The sequence below is a fragment of the Neophocaena asiaeorientalis genome, unplaced genomic scaffold (genome assembly GCF_003031525.2).
Source record: "Neophocaena asiaeorientalis asiaeorientalis breed wild unplaced genomic scaffold, Neophocaena_asiaeorientalis_V1.1 scaffold302, whole genome shotgun sequence".
Lineage (NCBI taxonomy): Eukaryota > Metazoa > Chordata > Mammalia > Artiodactyla > Phocoenidae > Neophocaena > Neophocaena asiaeorientalis.
This window is the reverse complement of record NW_020174038.1, coordinates 1307872-1328126: the sequence shown is the minus strand read 5'-3', so window position 1 is coordinate 1328126 and position 20255 is coordinate 1307872. Positions and strand designations below refer to the sequence as shown.

Below are 20255 nucleotides of genomic sequence, written 5' to 3'. Positions count from 1 at the left end.
AAAAAAAAAAAAAAAAAAAAAAAAAAAAAAAAAAAATTAAAACTAGAATTACCATAAGATGCAGCAATTCCACTTCGGGGTGTTTACCCAAAGAAAACAAAAACACTAATTGAAAGAGATATTGGTATCATGCTAAGTGAAGTAAGTCAGGCAGAGAAAGACAAATACCATATGATTTAACTGACATGTGGAAAACAAACAAACAAAGCAAAACAGACACAGACTCATAGATACAGAGAACAAACTGGTAGTTGAGGAGGGAGGGAGCTGGGAAAAGATGAGTAAGACTGAGGTACAAACTTTCATTTACAAAATAAATAAGTTACAGGAACATAATACACAGCATAAGGAATACAGTCAATAATACCATAGTAATTTTGCATGGTGACAGATGGTTACTAGACTTATCACGATGATCATTTAGTAATGTATTTAAACGTCGAATCACTATGTTGTATACCTGAAACTAACATAGTATTACATGTTAACTATCCCTCAGTAAAACAGATAGATAGATAAAGGTGATCTTACCAAAAAGAACACTGTTAATACCGATTAGTGCTCAAAAAAGGAGGTTCTTTTAACTTTGTAAGGCACTTTTATTTGCATATGATTCCCTTATTAACCTAAACTTTTACTCAACAAAATTGTTTCCAGCCTATCAAACACAGACAATACTTCTAACTGTGAGATACAGAGGCTCTGGAGATGGGCCAGTGATTCCCAGAACCTGGAGAAATACAACAGAATAAGTAAGCCCTGAAAGACGTCTTTGCAAGCAGCTACTGAGGATTCTGGTCAATACCATCCAACTTTTGGGGAGAAAAGGAACACACAGACCTGTAAACCTCAGTGCAACTACAAGTGAACTGAAGGTCACTGGCAAGGACATGAATCCACTTCTAGGTCAGCTGACTCCTGAAGGACCAAACGTCACCCACTGGTCTTTGAACAGACCATGTTATAAACCAGAAAGATGGTAGTTAAGGAAGTTCAGTCAGAAGAAGCCTGAGGCAGGATGACCTAAAAGACTGTCTTCTGTTGGAACGCAGCTCACTCACTTAGTGGCCGCGTCCCAGGACCTTGAACAAGTTAATCAAGGAGAGAATTGCGCTTCTCCCCTCTCACGGTGGTTGTGAGGATCACACGCATGGATGCAAAGCTTAGAAACTGTTAGTTCTCAACTTTGTTTTTATTAACAATGACAGTCTGCTATTTATTATAATCCTCCTTCATGTATAACAACTTCATTTTTCAAAAGCAAGGTTTACTTTTAGAGTTATACATTTCGCCACCCCTCCCCCCAAAAAACATTCTCAACACTTTTTAAAAAATTTTTATTGGAGTAGAGTTGATTTACAATGTTGTGTTAGTTTCATGTGTACAGCAAAGTGAATCATTTATACATATATCCCCTCTTTTTTTTTTTTACATTCTTTTCCCATTGGGCTATTACAGAGAATTGAGTAGAGTTCCCTGTGCTATACAGCAGGTTCTTATTAGTTATCTATTTTAGATATAGTTCAACACTTCTTTTTTTTTTTAAGCATTTTATTTTATTTTTTAAATTTTATTTATTTTTTAACATTTTTATTGGAGTATAATTGCTTTACAATGGCGTGGTAGTTTCTGCTTTATAACAAAGTGAATCAGCTATACATATACATATATCCCCATATCTCTTCCTTCTTGCGTCTCCCTCCCTCCTACCCTCCCTATCCCACCCCTCTAGGTGGTCACATAGCAACGAGCTGATCTCCCTGTGCTATGCGGCTGCTTCCCACTGGCTATCAGTTTTACATGTGGTCAACACTTCGTTTTTAAAAAAAGAAATTTCTGGAAAGAACAGCAGAGCTACTATGCAAAGAGAGAAGAGAGTTTAGAAGTTGATGAATCTGTGTCTGGCTAACTCGTAAACAAGCAGACTGGCTGTCTGTTGAGCTGATTTACCTCTCATATTATTATACGACCCTGGTAAGTAAAATTACTTGTATTTCATAAGCTGCTTTCATTTTTTAGCATATTTTTATTCCATACTCAAAGCACCAAACTCAACTGCTACTTTCAAATATTTGTATCCATTAGATCAGCATTTAAGCTCAAGCAAAGATACTTCATGCATCGGGTCCCTATTCTTCAATTAACATTAGGTGACATGGTGCTCAGGCACAATATACTTGTTAAACGCCACATCCGCAAAAGTTACAGTTCTGCTCAATATTCGGTAACAACCTAAATGCGAAAAGGCTTTGAAAAAGAATAGGTACATGTATATGTATAACTGATTCACTTTGCTGTACACCTGAAACTAACACACCATTGTTAATCAACTATACTCCAATATAAAATAAAAAGGTTTTAAAAATTACATTTCTAAAGCAAGTCAGCCAACACCTGCTCCGAGCACCTGTCCTCCAACTCCGGTGCCACTGTCCCTCCCGTCTGGGGGTGCCCACAGCTGAAGGGGCCAGCGCACTCCCCAAAGAGACCCAGGTGCCCGAGGGGGCCGGGAAGGTTGACCCTGTGAGGGGCCCTGTACGTGGCATCCCTGACCCCATGTCCTTCAAGACTACACCTAAGATGAGGTACCCACACAGCGACACATTTCACAAAGCTGGACCCAGGAAGTCACTGCATGCATCCCCAGAAGGGTTCCCTCACTAGTCACCACCCGCCGAGGCCTCCAGGCTGCACCTGGCTTGGTCCAAAGGCTGGATGGGCCCCTCCAGGCTCAGCCCGCTGGTTCCCAAACAGGAGCCAAGCAGGAACGGAAGAAAGAGCGTTGCCTAAGGATCTGATCGACTTATTCTTCCTAGGAGCTCCTCTACAGACTGAAAACATAAACAGAAGTGAGCCTTTTCCCTCACCGCTTTAAAGAATATTTCACTCTTACAACTATAATTTTCCAGGTAACATTTAATGAGAACCCCCAAAATGCCTGGAAGTGCACTTGATGTTAAGGATGGGGTGCATAAGGATATGCAACGACTTAAACACAGAATCACTCTATCTGAGTGCCTACACGCCGTCCCCTTGGCCACAGCTGCAAGTTCCAGCTCAGCTGACAGCCGGGACGCCCTCCCTCAAGCAAGCACTGAGGGTCTTTTTGCCCCAGGGCCTTCTCAGAAGTCACGGGAGCCTGCTGGCCTGCCTGGAAAGCCAACAGGGGTGGGAACCAGTAGCTAAAGGCCCCATCTCCAACCTCTGGACAGACAACCCCGGAGGGCGTTCTGCACCCTTTAGTAAGTGGGCTGGTCAGAAGTATCGCAGATGCACCTCTGTCTCTGTGTAACTGTAAGAGTCTGCTGAGCCCCATGCCCTAACCCTTTGGGGCGGCTCTTGGCCTCGATCTTGTTATGCCTCAAAAGGAGGAATTCTTACCAGATCCAACAAGAACAGTGGTTTTCAGCATAAGCTGCATGTTGGCATCTCCTGGGGAGCTTTGAGAAGCTCTGATGCTCAGATCACCCCCCAGAAACATCACACTGACCTGTCTCAGGTGGGGCAGGCTGCCTAGGGCTCACCCTATACCAGGACCTAGGAGTTCCAACCTAACCAGGAATACAGTCAGTGGAGCCCCGCAGGGAGGGCCAGAAGATGCAGACTCTCAAGGGGACCAGTCTTGAGAGGTTTAAGATAAATCCTCTCTTAACAGACTAGCGGCTGCCAGAAACGTGGGGTGGGGGATGGGCAGAGTGGGTAAAAGGGGTCAAAAGGTACACACTTTCAGGGCTTCCCTGGTGGCGCAGTGGTTGGGAGTCCGCCTGCCGATGCAGGGGACGCCAGTTCGTGCCCCGGTCTGGGAAGATCCCCCATGCCGTGGAGCAGCTGGGCCCGTGAGCCATGGCCGCTGAGCCTGCGCGTCCAGAGCCTGTGCTCCGCAATGGGAGAGGCCACAACAGTGAGGGGCCCGTGTACCGCCAAAAAGAAAAAAAAAAAAAGGTACACATTTTTGGTAATAAAATAAATAAGTCCTGGGATGTAACGTACAGCATGGTGACTATAGTTAATAATATTGTACTGCATATTTGAAAGTTGCTAAGAGCACACCTTAAGAGTTCTTATCACAAGAAAAAAGAAATTTGTAACTATATATGGAATGGATGTTAACTGGACTTGTGATCATTTCACAATATACACAAATACTGAATCATTATGTTGTACATCTGAAACTAATATAATGTTATGTGACAATTACATCTCAATTTTTTTTAAAAGATAAATCCTCTCTTTACCAGAATGTATGAGAGATGGCAGGTCCCTGAGAGTGGGAGGCAGGTAAATGAACTACATACCAACAGATAGTCTTTGCTTTCATATAACTGGAATCACACTACATGTATTCTTTGGAGATGTGCTAGCTTCATACAATAACAGAGCTGCTATGTTTTTCACACAAGTTCATAGATCGCTACTGCGTTCAATTTTTAAAACGAACCAGCCAGTTGTCATAACACCTTTGATGAAAACCCACCTCTTGCCCTGATCTGAAACGCTATCTTTATCACAAACCAAACTTCTCATAGACAATCGGTCTCCCTTTCAGGCCTCTCATCTCCTTGGTGATAGGTTTCTTGCTCAGCCAGCACCATCTGTTTTTATTAACTATAACGCTGTAATACATTTTATACCTAGGAAGGCTAGTACACTCAGTGAGATTTTTTTAAATTACATTTATCTCTTTAATTCCACTGGAATTTTTTTAAGGTATAGTAAAAAGTAAGGCTGTAAAATGATTAGTTTTTCCATAATTGCCAACCAGTTGCCCAATTACTGCTTATTGTGAAATCCTTCCTCTGCCATTAATGTGTAATGCCTACTTTATAACACATTATATTCTTGCACAGTAAATATCAAATATTCAATTCTAAACTGCCTTCCCTTATTTGGTGGAAGATCCCTGCCCTTTGGGAACTTATATTCTAGCAGGGGAAATAAACGATAATTTTTTTAGGTAACCAAAAGCTACAGTTATAATATTTTAGAAGGTGATAAATCTTTAAAAAAAGAGCAAGAAGTGGGGCAGGGCTTCCCTGGTGGCGCAGTGGTTGAGAGTCCGCCTGCCGATGCAGGGGACACGGGTTCGTGCCCCGGTCTGGGAAGATCCCCCATGCCGCGGAGCGGCTGGGCCCGTGAGCCATGGCCGCTGAGCCTGCGCGTCCAGAGCCTGTGCTCCGCAAGGGGAGAGGCCACAACAGTGAGAGGCCCACATACCGGGAAAAAAAAAAAAAAAAGAAGTGGGGCAGGTAGGAGGCCCTGGAAGAACAGAGCAGGCTGGGGTCAGGGGCAGGCTGCAGTATGATGCTGGGCCAGGAGTGTGGGCGCTGCGGGGAGGAAGAAGAAGAGCAGACTGCAATGTGACAGAGGGCGTGGGGCTGACTTCACCGGCGTGTGATCACAGCAGGCACATGGGGCCTCGTGCTCAGAGGACCTGCACTTGGCCCACTGCTCTGCCACTGCCATCGTGAAATTCTTAATAATTTTATCTTCGACTCTTGTGTTTTGCAGCAGAGTCCAGTGGGACAAGGGAGCATGCGTGTGAGCAGGGCAGATGTGCACACGACGTGTGTCTGCCGCCCCATCCGCACACAGCATCCTGGAGCACACGGTGTCAGGTGAGCATGTCAGGTCCAGGACTGAGGAAGCGGGGTGCTGACAGCCCAGAGAGGCCACGATTCCTACTGAACCAGAACTTGCTTTGAATGCAGAAAGCAGGTAATGGTGTTTAAGGTGAAGGTCTGACATGGCCACTCTGCTCTCACCCTTGTCCAGAGAGGGCTCACTTCCGCCCTGGTCTCTTTCAGGGCCTTGGGGACACATGCGAGTAGGTACCCATTACACTGGCACTTCCCGGCCTACAGACCTGCAGCAGCAGCCTGAGGTCCCAGACGGCATCACTTCAAAGGCCGAACACTCTGCATCCCTAGAAAGGATGCAGGAAAAACCGTCGGGATTACTATCCACACCGGAATCCTCATGTGATGACTGAAACAAGTGATGTCCACTCTGCTCTGGACAGCATTGTAGCAAATGCTGACACACAACTTCCAACAGCACGGAAAATGAATCCCCGAGAATCCCAAATGAGCTTCCTGGCTGTGGTTACCGTTGCTGCCACTGTCTTTCAGATGTGCGCCTTTTCCTCCTTTTTCTACCCACAATCCACGTATCAGAACTTAAAAAGTGAAAGCCACATTCCCACCAAATACAACTTCAGCCAGGAACAGGAGTCCAAATCAGTTTAAATGTTAGGAAACCTCCGTGGTTCCCTTTACTCCACTATTAATAGACAGGCCAGGAGGAATGTTATTTAGCATTAAAAGCAAAACCCAGGAAACACCCACCGACAGAACACAGAGACTTCACTTCTAAGGTACTGAGACCATGTCTCTCTCCTAAACTTGTAGGAGCTGGTGTCTGAGTGGATCACGCTTTTCCACTCCTGGTGGGAAGACACAGCCGGCCACACGCTTGTTTCCGGCCGAGGCTGTAAGCAGTCGAGGACTCTGCAGTCCAGGGTGGCCCTCAGAGCTCTCCCTGGAGGTGTGGGTGGGGACCAGGAGACAGCGCGCTTCCATTTCCACAGGTGAAAAAGGAGACGCTTCAACAAAACTCAAGAGGCTGCCTGTTGCTGCCGCGTCCCTCTAAGCCCTGAATGTATGGGCTTATTTGTCTTTGGAGAATCCGGTTTCCCGTGGCTTGTGAAGCCAGCTGGGCTCTGACCTGATTCCCTCCCTCTCCTTCCCTTGATTTGCCAAACGTCACGCGTGAGCACAGAGCTGATTTATCACAGGTCTATGCTGGGGCCTGAAGCAGGCTCGAAATGAACTCCTGAAGGCACATTTCACATCACCTGACGCCACAGCCAAGGAACGGGCCCAGCTGAGACGTGAGTCTCCCCAGGGGCCAAGCAAGTCTTTCAGGTCCATTATCCTTAACCTCCGGTGATTCCTCCTCCTGTCTTGTTTCATTAAATTCTATTAAGAGACACATGAAGAAAGACTAAAAGGAAAGTTGGCTGCACCTATGTGGTAGTTTATTCCCAGTTCACTTCTGGGTGGTAGGCCCACATTTTCTGCTTTTTAAGTCTGACTGGTTTTCCCAAAATACCTCTCTCTTAATAAAGCTACACACTTTTTTTTTTTTTGGCCGCACTGCACAGCATGTGGGATCTTAGTTCCCCAACCAGGGATGGAACCCGCACCCCCTGCACTGGAAGCTCAGAGTCTTAACCACTGGACCGCCAGAGAAGTCCCTAAAGCTACACACTTTTGAGACAATTTCATCATTAACAATAATTCTCACTCAGTGAGACAGTGACGTTGAGCAAGTGTCAGTAAAACTCCCGTTTACTGACTGGGATGACAACTTTACCAACTTAAAGATTCTAGACCCAACATCCACACTGGCTGAAGTTCAGTACTGTTACATTACTCTCCATACGTCCAGCATGTTTGAAATATTTCAAATTTAAAAAAAAATAATAAAAGTCTGTTAGTAGCCCCCGCTCGCCACAACTAGAGAAAGCCTGCGCACAGCAATGAAGACCCAACGCAGCCAAAAATAAAAAATAATAAAATTTTTTAAAAATAATAATGATAACATTTCTAACCTGGTACTTTCCAGTCAATACACTACTGGCATGAAATTTTTAAAATGACAATAAGAGACTCTTCCCTGTAGAAAAATGAAGAGGGCAAAGGGACGACATGAAATGGAAAAAAAAAAAAAAGAAAGAATCCACAGGGCATAAGGCCAGATGAAGTCTGGACTTTGAAATGAATCTTATAGAAACTGTCCTTATCCCCCAAGGTCTCATAAGCCAGCAACGATATCGACAGTTAACAGAGGCCTCTGCCCTCCGAGTCGTCAAAGTGCCTTGGCTCCCTGACAGACTCTGGCTCGGCCCCGCCATGGGCACCGCGACCCCACGGGGCAGGAAGGGTGGAAATGCAAACAAGGCCACAAATCAGCTCTTCCTGTCCCACAGAAACGGAAGCTGCAGGCTGCACTTTCACAGTTAAAAATGGAAAAAGAAACTGACTTCACATTCTATGGAAAGTCGTCAAAGGAATACATTTTGTGTGAAGAATCTTCATGGAAGAGCTATTCTTCTGCGTTTCATACTGACAAAAGTAACGAAGGCTGGGGAACGAGGCAGGCAAAAGCAGCCGCTGTGAGATTCTGGATCTGCCGCCAGCCTCCTCCAGCCCTGGAGCTGCTGCGCCCTCCTGACAATTACTCCCCATAATTCCTAAGAGCGGTGAACACCAGGGGACACACTCTTCCAAAAATAAATCCTTTCTTTTCCCTGACAAGCCCTGAACGCTTAGAAACTGCCCTGACAATATAAGCTAAAATGGTACATATAAATCAAATTCAATATAAATGTTGATTCTTGGGATTTTCACAATTTCTTCTTATAATTAAAGTTTTTTGCATTAAGGGGAGAGCTGGGCCATAGAGAAGCATCACGCTGACCTGAAGACAGGGAACTGAATCCCTAAAATATGCTCCTTTTGAACCACATCAAAAAGAGGTTCTGGTTTAGCATCCAGCCTATGCCCAGGGTCACTCAGGACCAGGGCAAGTGTCACACCCCTTGATGTCGAAATGTCTGATCTTAACCTAGAAACTCAAAGAAGCTCGGAATCCCCTCACCGTCCTGCACGGAAGGCAGGAATAGGGTCCTTCCTGTAGTGACCAGTGGGGGCTGGACTTTGCAGAGTGTCCTGACGCTCATACCACGGGATAAAAGATTTCCAACACGAGTCTTTTCTAGGGAAGCTCCGCTGGGGGTAGCAGAGCACCAGGGCGGCCGAGACCCTCCAGGGCCGTCCAGATCCTGTCCACAGCTCTTCGCCACCTGCTGTAGGACCTCCTAAGTGCCCCCCGCCACCTCTGCCCCGGCCAGCTCTACAATCCAGTGTCAGCCAGCTCTGTGAACACACACACACACACACACACACACACACACACACACACACACACACGTAACCCTCTAGTAACCGTCCAGCTCGCTGCCACTAAAACCCACACTACTCACCCTGGCCATGAGGCTGGGGTCATGGCTCTGCCTTCGTGTCCACTCTCTCCCTGCACCCCCGACCTCCCCCTACCACTCCCCAGGGCTCTGCACCCGCCAGCCCCTCCGTCCAGCACATTCCTCCCCATCTCCACGTAGCGGCCCCCCAGCTCAGCATCCCCACCCCCAGCTCCTGTGCCTGAGGTGGCCCCTCCCAGCAGCCCTGTCTACACTTCTCCCAGCTTTGATTTCTTTATAATATTACAGTTTTAAATTATACTTGCTTGTGTATGTTTCGCACTAGAATGCAAGCACCATGAGGGCACAACTTGGTCCAGCGCTGTTCGCGATGCAAGGCCAGCAGCAGCGCGCACCCTGTGAATACCTGCTGGGTGGACAGATGAGTGGGTGGTAGGTAGGGGACTGGACAGATGGATGGACACAAGGGTGGAAGGATAGATGGAGAAATGAACAAACAAACTAACAAAGGAGAAACATGGCGAGTATTCAGTCCATGGACCACACCACGCAGTGAGGGCTCAAAGGCAGGAAGGCCTTGCCTGGATGGCACTGAGGTGAGCACCTCAGATGAAGCACTGTCTGAAACAGACCTTAAAGATGGGGAGGACAGCAACAGGTAAAGAGAGAGGGAATTCATTTCAGGGGGATGAACAGAAACACAACATTCAAGAAACAGTGAGTAACCTGCAGGAAACGAGTCCTACAGCTCAATGCGAAAAGCCTTTACCATAAACCCAACAAGTAATGCACCATAAAAGATGAACGTTTAACAATGTCCCACATGTGTTTAAAACAAAAGTGATTAGTCAACTGCCCATGAAGCCTCAACATCATGCATTTCACTAAACTGCAATTCTCCAAGCACAGACTGAGGTGCTGATCATCCCCGGTTTTTATTCTAGTCCAATCAATAAGCCGACCAGTGAGTAAGGTATTCCATGTCTGGTACCCGAAAAGCCAAGAGAACTATAAATTGCTTTTCAACTAAAAACTCTAAGAGGCTACAGCACTACAATCACGCCCACACTTCGGGTTCATCTCTCTTAAGAAACAAGTTATTCCACTAGCTCAGGCCTCAGTGCCGCTCAGCAGAGGGCCTGTCATACGTCACTAACGTGCTGAGCTGCTGTCGCTCTATCGACTTTTCCTGACACATCTGTAATTGCGTCGAGAAGGCCCCGTGCCCTGGGAATATTTCCATCACCGCTGGGCGGGTGGGGGATGGGTACTGAGGGGCGGTGATGAATGCCAGCGGCCTCGTATGTGACCTCAATAATCAAGCCCAGCCAGCCTGTTTCCTGGCAGCTGCAGTAACACAGGTTGTAAAGTATTTTTAGACATTTCAGCTGGGGATGAAGCGTGGTCCAGAAGAGACCAACGCCTGGAGCAGATTAAAATGGCAACATCCGACTGTCCAGTTGCCTCCGGCCCAGCAGTTCTTCTACATCAGTGTCCTTGGAGGGCACAGGAAGAACTGGTTAAAACACAAACCTGCTACTCTTCTGCCTTCCACGTCCAGACACGCCAGGAACTCGGATTCAGAAAACCTGGGGGCGGAGGGTGGGGTGGGGTGGCGTCCAAGACTCCTCCCTTTAATACAAACCCTCAGCACTTACAGTGGGTGGTCCTGAGTGACTCTGGTGGACAGAGAACAGTAATCCCTGAACCCAACTGCTCCCAGCACCCCCCAAGCATCTTCACTTCCTTGGGGCCTTCGGAGGGTCTGAGGAAAGCCCTGGAACCTCCCAGCAAAAGCACTGGCGCGCACAGGCACTAAGAAAACCTGGGTGAGCCCAGGGTGGTTCATGAACCCCTAAAAGCCCACGTGACCCAATTCACACCCCACCCTCCCATCTTGACCTTATATCTTATCTTAAAGAGCAATCAGGTTTAAAAAAAGATAAACCCTTGGTCAGTCAGGCTGACAAATGTTGGCAAAACACCTCTGGGTAGTTAAGGGTTTTATTTATTTTTATTTTATATAATTTTTATATAAATATAATATATTGTATATTTTATATTTATATTTTATAATTTTTAAATAATTATTTTTTATTATATAATAAATATAATTTTTATAAATTTTTTATAATTTTTATAAATTTTTATAATTTTTTAAATAATTATTTTATATAATTTTTAAAAATTTATAGGAAGAGCTTCACTTTTTATTTCCTTCATTTCCAGATCATTCTCTCTCTGTTAGTAACGCAGATGTTTGAACAAGGCTTTCTACAAAATACTGCTGACGGGCCGAACATTTTTGTACAGTTACCCGAGACTATGAAGCTCCGGATAACTTAGCTAAAAAGCTAAGAATTCCCAACGATAATCCTCAGTCTGGATGATGACATTACTGCTGTGCCCAATGTATAATCCCCGGCAGGATAAACTTTACCTCCCTCCCTCGGGAATAAAGAAAGACGCTAGTTCATCTTCAGTAGGCCAACTCAGTAACGTAAGGAGTTTTGTCTTTCTAGCGCATCCCCAAATGAGATTAGAAGATTAAAATAACTAAGAATCTGCCCAAAACACATTCACAGGAACAAACAAAACCCGTAAGCCTTAAACGTACTAACCCGTTAGTGCCCTGAGAGAGTTATTTAAAGCAAAACAGATGTTTTTCTCTAGTTGGAGATTAAGAAATGTTGCGTGTATCAAAGGTGGAAGAGGAGAAGATTGCAGTTTTTAATTTACCAGCCATATTCCAATAGCAGGAAACAAACTCTTTTCAGTTTTCACATTTCAGTGACCCATTATGGACTGAAGAAGCAAAGATGAAGCTCTGTCGACTGGCCAGTTCATCAGTGGGTCTCCAGGCAGAGCCAGTCATGTATCTCTGGGAAAGGCTTCTTTTTAACTCTATGGTATATACTGAGTTAGGACAACCATCTATATAAAAGCAAATTAAAATGCTAAAACAAAAGCAAGCCCTTGCAGCTCCCCAACTCAGAAGAAGCCAGCCTGGGTGGAAACTTCTATGAGGCTCCCAACCCTTCCGACCAGCCAGACACACATGCCCCGGGCAGGGCGCCCATGCACTGATGGCACTCAGCAGGGGCCCTGGCTGCTCGAGCAGAGAAGCCCCCCAGCCTCCAAACCCGACCCTTGGCCAGATGGTTATGCAGGAAAGTGGATGTTCGCGCTGAACGGATGAGAAAACCAGCAGTCATGCCCGCAGCCCCAGCGGTCTGGCAGGTGCCAGCACTGCCCCATCGGGAAGGCTTCCGTACAAGGTGAGGTCCCGGGACCCAAGGTCACCAGCACACCCACGGTGAAACGGTGACGAAGATGAACACGAGCAGCAACAAAAACTCCGTGATGAAGCTCTTGCTAAGTTCCCGCTTTTGTCTTAGTTACACTTCAGTATAAACAAGGCGGGACCCTCAGTCAACATTTGTCCAATAAATCAATGTGACACAATGAACCAGCAACTGGAGTGAAGGACAGGATCCAGTGCCACTGTGGCAACCAGACCCACAAGCTTGCTCTGTGGCCTAGCTCAGGCCATGCAAAACCTCACACTGACACCAACAGAGACCGGGGAGTTCGCACCAGAGTTCAAGCCTGAAACAGGACGAAAAAGGGAGTACGTACATTTAAATAAACGTTCTTCCATGAAGAAATGCAAACGTATGGGCATCAGTATAACTCTTTCTTATATTCAGAACACTTCTCATTAGACCGTCCCTCATACTGAACTGTGCGGTAACTCAGACCCACCTTTGTGCACCTGCAGGGGGGCTGCCACCTGTGTCCTGGCCTGTCCTCTGCTTCACCTTCTGGATTCTGCAGCACGTGTTACTGAAAAGTACGGGTAAATGAGGCTGACCGGCGCTCCCTCCGCACCCCCCTCTCTAGCCCACACATTTCCTCCTGACCCTACAGAAGCCACCAGTGTCTCAATCTCGACGTCCCAAGGTTTCAGGGCAAAGGGATGGGTGCTTGCTGATAAGACGAGTGCAGAGAAAGTTACAGGTGAAGTTAGGGTGATAATCAGAGAAGCATGAAATGAAAAGCTCTGGCACCATTCTTCACTGGTCAGCTTATCCCAGAGGTCTGTCAGTAAACCCATGAGCCAACTCAAGGATGTGTATTTGAAAGTTCATTTTTTCAGCTCATTCCAGCCTTTCATTTAGTGAGGTTTACAAGCCCACTAAATCAGTGAAAATATAAATACTTAATGGCAACACTGTGAACTAGGTGAGCCCTGGGCCCCAGGAAAGAGCCCTCCAATTACTGAAATGCCCTCCTGGGTGGGGGAGGGGGGAGCCCCCACCTGCTCTCACTACGTGCAACCCCAACCATGTGAGACTCAGGAAAACACCCCCCACCAAGGGAAAGCAATTAAGATGAAAACAAGAGCAACAGTAAGTTTCTCCCCACAGGCCGGGCTGGCAAGGTTGTTGCAATTTCCCTGTATCTAGCCACCCACAGAAGAACTCACGGACTAGCGACCTTCTCTAGGTTATAATCAGGATGTTCCTACCAGAACCATGTTCTTCCACAAAAGTGCAATGGGGAAGACAGCCTCTGTCTTCTGTCTGGTGGCTCTGCTACTGCTTCCACCCCCTGTTCTTTGAGGGATGTCCCTCAGAGCGAGCACTACCCCTCTTCTTCCACTTTCTCTCCATCAGGAACATCAGGGGACCCACACTGCAGCCCCTACTGTGCTGGGTGTGGTGCCCATGCAGCCATGGGAAATGTGCAGGGGCTGCCACTTCCAGACCCAAGCAGAGACCTGGTTAAGGCAGGCACACAACGAGTTGCCTTTACAAGCCCAGTCTTCACCAGCAGTAGCTGCATGACCCATAAATAGAGCTCCGGGACTCTTAAAAACAGGAATTTAGCCCTATTTCAAGTGCAAGTTTGGGAACAACAACTTAGAATGCCTCCTCCCCCCACCTCACATCCTTAAAGGTCAGCAAAACCACCAGTCCCCTGGGAGTCCAGGCCAGCTCTGTGCCGACGGCAGTGCCAGAAGGACATTCACAGACACACAGCTCACGGGCCCAGGACACACGACTCCAGAACAAAGTGCACCCCAGGCTCAGCCCCAGGCAGTGAAAAAGACTCAGAGCAACAGGACAAGTGGCTGACGGGGGCTCACTGGGGTTGAGGGGTCAGAGGATACCCTCCAAGGAGGAGACAAACACTGAGACCAGAGTCCAGAGGCAGGGGAAGTGGGGGTCTTGAGGGGGCTAGTGCAGAGCAGGCCACGAGCCACAGCAGCCAGGCACGTGGCTCAGGTTGGAACCCAGATGTCTCTGGAAGGCACTGAGGGGTTTAAGGCGGAGCATGAAGTGGTATCCTTGTGATGTGTCCCAAGTTGTCGGACACTGTCCTTTACCCCCGTCACTGTCAAGAACCTTCCCGGTTTATGCTGCCCTGAATCTGTCCCCGGAGCAGGGACTGGGTCACGGCACTTCCTCCTCCCCCAACACACTGTCACACACTAAAAAGACCCTGATGCCTAAATACACACACACATACACACACACACACACACACACACACACACAAGGACCTACTGTAGAGCAGGGAGCTATATTCAATATCCTATAATGAACCATAATGGAAAAGAATATGACAAAGAATAGATATATGTATATGTATAACCGAATCACTCTTCTGTATGGCAGAAACTAACACAACATTGCAAATCAACTATACTTCAATTAGGAAAAAAAAAGCACACACACTGCTCATTTGTTCAGGTTTAAAGAACCTGTATTTTAAAACACAACACAAAAGTGAACAACTCAGCCATAAGCCCGAAGAGGAAGCCTGTTCTTACTGAAAGGGGGAAGGCAGACAGGCCACCCCAGAGCCCCCTGTGCCTGCCTACCAGTACCTCCTGACAGCTCGGGGACAGAGATCTGGGCAGTTTATAGGGTCTGAGGCTTCTGGAGTCCATTAACTAGAACAAGTAATTGAAATTGACTCAGGACAACTCCTGCATTTGAAGACAAAGCTCCTAAAAGATTCAGAACTAACGAAACTAACTTTCTTATTGTAACAAGTTAGCATGGCCTGTTAATAAATTTAAAAAATGTTGTCTCTAGGGGCTTCCCTGGTGGCGCATTGTTTGAGAGTCCTCCTGCCGATGCAGGGAACACGGGTTCGTGCCCTGGTCTGGGAGGATCCCACATGCCGCAGAGCGGCTGAGCCCGTGAGCCATGGCCGCTGAGCCTGCACGTCTGGAGCCTGTGCTCTGCAACGGGAGAGGCCACAACAGTGAGAGGCCCGCGTACCACAAAAAAAAAAAAAAAAAAGTTGTCTTTTTCTTTATGGTAAAGAAGAAAAGAGGGGGTGCTTGCTCAAGAAGGTTGAAGAGCCTAAAGATTTCATGTATTATTCTATCACTTCTAGAAAAATATTTAGAATGAAAAAAACTTGACTAAATTTTCTCTCCAAATACAGTTGAAGCAGAATAATAAATCAAAACAACGAAACAGTGATCAAATAAAAGCAGAGGGAGAACAGCCAGGGGCAGAGGAAACCGGGACAGGCCGGTATCCTGCGAAACAAGGTAAAGATGAACCAGTCAAATGCATAACCTCAGTGTAACCACAGGGAAGGAAACCGAGGAACATTCTACAGAAGCAGCAGACCAAAGCCACGAGGACCGGGAAAGGCCGTAAACACCACATGGGATCCCAGATTATCCTGAAACAGATGAAGGACGCTAGAGAAAACTAGTGAAACTTAAGTAAGGTTGTAGCGTCGCCAACAGTATTGTATCAATGTCAACATTTTGATGAGCAGACTGTGATTACATAAAACGGGAAATTTAGGGGATACCGGGTAAAGGGCGTATGGAAACTCTGACTCTTTTCAACTTGCCTGTAAGTCTCAAGTTACATCAAAATAAAAAGTTTAATTTTTCATGTGGACTTTTCACTTGTGATTTTCTTTCATGTTATCAGTAATTCCAGGAAGCTCAATTATCACCTTTCAAGCCCAGCACTACTGCACCAGATGTGTTCCTGCTTCTCTATCATCCAAAGAATCAGTAACATGAAAGAAAAGGTCTGTTCCCCTTGGAAATGATGACTTTGAACAGGTCACAGAGCTTTACGTTTACATAATGCTCCCCGCCACCCCTGCATCCTTCCACTTCAGTGTCCCAGAAGGCGGGGGAAGGGGGAGAACAGGGCTGCCCGCCCCCAGCTCTCACTCCTCCTGCCCTCCTGCCTCTCAAAGGCCACAGAGCAGCTGCATTAATTAAAGCCTTCAGAAGTGCTAAGCACCTATGAGAAGCACACAGCTCACAAGGACTAGCACAGATTTCCTTTCTCTAGTTTAATTAAATTTTTTCTGAAAGCTTACAGAGTTGGCAGCAAATCCAGGTCAGACGTTGCTTTAGAAAAATAAGGATTTACAAAGACCCTCAGGTGGCACATCTACCCACACCTGGGATAAACCCACTCCACGCAACCATTCCACACTCAGGAACCGGGTCCGGCCGAGGGGAGCCGTGCCGCTCCTCTGCTGCCACCCAGTGGCCTGTGGACGCCCAGGCACCTCGCCCAGGACCAGCCTAGCGGAGGACTGGGCTCTGGAATGGAGTCAGGTGGAGGCAAGGCCGCAGTACGAAGACGCAGGGCGACAGGTGCGTTCTCGGGAAGGGATGTAGCGAATAAACTCTAGGTTACTACGATGAGGCGTTTTCTCCACCTCAGACTCAGAAGTGCTCCAGGAAATAAATCAAGGTCAAACGATGTTACCGGCTCCCAGGAGACAGACCCGACCCTTGACTCTGGGCTTACCTGCTTTGGGTCGGAGGTAGCAGCACCAGGAGCCGGAGATTCCAGTTCAATGGTCACAGGCCCATCGTTCTGAATGTGAACTTGCATGTAGGCACCGAACTTGCCGTCTGTAAGAGCAATTCCAACGGTCACAAGAGTTGGAGACCTCAGATTAAAGCTAACCTCGATCAGTGTAAACAGAAACCCGGGAGCAGGACCGCCCAACTCCCCCCTCTGCGCCCCCAAGTAAGGAAAACACAAAACCACACGGCAGAGGGCCTCCGCATGTTTTGCAGACCTGGCAAGAGGGCAGGGTCAGGGAAAACGTGGGTTAACAGGCCTGTGAGACACTGAGAAGGTAAAGTGTACAACCACTGTGGAGGTCAAGTTCAAGCTGAACAAACCCTACAAGCCTGGAATTGCACTTGGGGGCGTCTGCTCTAGAATCTCTTATCCAAAAGGAAACAGCCAAGGGTGTTCACTCTGGCAGTGTTTATAAGAAAGTGAACCCAGTGTGACTGTCCTGGAGGGGAACCAATGCAGAATCTCTGCCTGAATTCTCCCACAGAATACCATTCGGCGGCCACACCTGTCAACGCAGCAAATCTCAAACCCACAATGTGATCTTTAAACGGTGGCAAGGACACATCAGTGCAACACCATTTAGATGGTATGTTCAAACACCAAAACAAATTCTATCACTTGTGGAGAGAGATGCATGAAGAAACGGCAGGAAGACGAACAGCAAAGGCAGGGCGGTAGCGACCTCCACATGGGCGGGGGGGCAGGGCAGTTGAGAGACACGTGAAGCACGAGACTGCCTGGCCAGTGAGCCCCCGGTGTCTGTTCTCTGCATGTTTCCTAACGAATGTTTTTAAACAAACCAAACACAGTAGGCAAAGAGCTTAGGAGGCTCCCCCAGAACAACCTCATACACGGCCCTGTGAGCGGCCGGCGGGCCCCTCTGTGTAAGACGCGGAGGGGGGTCCCTCACTGTGAGGCCAAAAGGCAGGTCAGCCTACAGAAGGTCCCACAGGCCAGAGAACCGAGGGGACACCCCAGCGAGGCTGCAGAGCCATCCTGCTTCCCGGGGTGCATCCTCAAAGTGGCCACGGACCGCCCCAGAAATGAGTGCCTCTCCATGTCCTATTCCGAACCTTCTAACCCAAACCCATGCCAACTGTGTCCGATCAATCAAACTGTATCTAATCAACCCCCGAATGCTGAACGACGTTCTTCACAAACGACGTTTGTAAAGAAAGCCCAGCACATGCTCTGAGAGCTGGTGCCACGCGATCATCCGAACGCTGCCTCCATCCACCCGAGAACTTCTGATGTGCACTGGGTCCAAACGCAGCCGATGACACATGCGGACACCTGCTCGAGTGGCTGCACACCGCTCCTGATCAACCCAACAGGGAGAAGGTGCCGGGTCCACAGCGTAAAGACAGTGTGAGCCCTTCTGCTACCTCCCACCATGAAGGAGTAGAGAGAGGGCGAGATCCATGCCCCGCTGAAGATTAACTCACAGCAATGAAGCGCCAGGCTCACTGCTGGAGACCAGAAGACCCTGCTCAGCTCAGGGGCGCGGACAGCCCGGCACTCATGGCCCAGGGTCTCACAGGCGACAGGTGGGTGCAGGGTGGTGATGATGCGGCGCCGTTCAACCCTGAGGAATCCCGACCCTGGAGGTCAGAGTCCCCCCCCTTAGGGGATGAGGAGGGAAGCAGAGGGGCTCCCTGGAGGAGGCTCCACCGGCTTCAGGATGTGAAGGGCAACAAGACTTGGACCCAGCCCCCAACCAGCTCCGAGTGCACCACACTGCACCACAGGGAGACCAGTGAGAAGCCCTGGGTCATGGTGAAAGTTCAAGGAGACCGAGCACAGACGCGCTCAGGGCCGCGGCCGGCACGTGCCTGTGCAGAATCAGGGTCTGCTCTCAGCAGCACACTCGGGGACCACGCCTGCATGCCGGCCCTGGGGGTCACCATGCACCGCAGCAAGGATGGGCTCTCAGGACCTGGAGGAGGGAAACCTGTTTCATTCTGGTGCTCCCCACGCTCCCCTGGGCAGGGAGCCCTCGCTTCATGGGGTGGACGACCTCTGGGGGACAGGCTCACCTCTGAGGAGAGAGCCGACCTCTGGGGAGACAGGCCAACCCCTGGGGGACAGGCCGACCCCTGGGGAGACAGGCTGGCCTCCAGGGAGATGGCTGACCCCTGGGCAGACAGGCCGACCTCCAAGGAGACAGGCCAACCTCCGGAGGACAGGCCAATCTCTGGGGGACAGGCCGAGAAGAGCAGCTCAGGACGGGCCTGAACCAGGAGCCCCTCCAGCTCCCTCCTCAGAGCAGCTCGGCTCCGGGGCTCTGGATACCAGACCCGCTGCAGCAGCAAGGGACTCCCACCAGCTCGACACCGCCTCACCTGCTGGCACTCGCTCTGATGACCCTTGACCTCACAGAGGGTCTCAGCAGAACAGGCACAGACAGTAGCCCTGGAAACCGAGAGAAGACGAGCTGTGTGCCCTTTTTAGAGGCAAGATGAATCTAGTTCCCACTGGGCAGCCAGTCGTGCTCAGATAACGGTGACTTCCTGTGACCTCCCATCAGATTAAAGTGGCCGCTCAAATCTACAGAGCTTTCGTGTTATGCATGTCAGAAGAGCTAAAAAGACATCAGCTGGGATGAAATCATGTGTTTAATTGCCGGCTAAAATTACGGCTACAATTAGGAGCAAATTTCAGCTCCCGCACTCCTCAGGGAAGCTGAAGGCAGACTCAGGAGGAAAGGAATTATTTCCGACCTTGAATTTCTGTTGTCAGGATATACGGCATATGCTTCACCGTGTTTATCATTCCAAGTAGCAAGAAATTTATTTTCTTTTCCTGTTTTTCTTCAGTTAAGAACAGAACTATTATCTGAATTTCCATTTGTATGGACAACAAATCCAAAGACATGTTTTGAGAGATCTTAAAATGGTAACATTCTTTTCCAGTCCACATCAAAGAGGAAAGCTCCCAAGAAAAATTACATTGGCCAGGGAAAATAAAAACATTGTTTTAAATAATCTTAAAAGACAGAAACATATCTACAAAACTACATCTAGGCTCCAGTGATGACATAACCAAGTCACTCTTAAATATAAGTCCCACATGTTTCCAGCAGGAAGACTCCCCACTGGGGCCAACCCTGCAGGGTCCAAGGGCTCTACCAGCCCCAAACCAGAGCGCCCCATTTACCTGCAAAGGCTGACTGCCTGCCACCACCCAACGAGAAGCCCTGCCCTGCCTCTCTGTGACCCAGTCTGTTGCAGGATGACAGCAGGCCGGTCACCACAAGGAGGGTGCAAGTGAGTTAGTACAGGCAGGGCACCAGGCCCAGAGCCCAGCAGTCAGCATGCAGGAAACCTGGTCCCTATCACTGCTATCACTCCTACCACTGTCCATGTGGTATATGG

The 20255-nt window shown here is 48.3% G+C and overlaps 1 protein-coding gene across 1 annotated transcript in view; it reads right to left on the bottom strand.

The window, feature by feature from the left end:
• Positions 1-20255, bottom strand: part of DTD1 (D-aminoacyl-tRNA deacylase 1) — a 98365-nt gene that overhangs the window by 64405 nt on the left and 13705 nt on the right. The window contains 1 exon segment of the mRNA XM_024753725.1: positions 16819-16925. Coding sequence (XP_024609493.1) covers positions 16819-16925 — 107 coding nt within the window.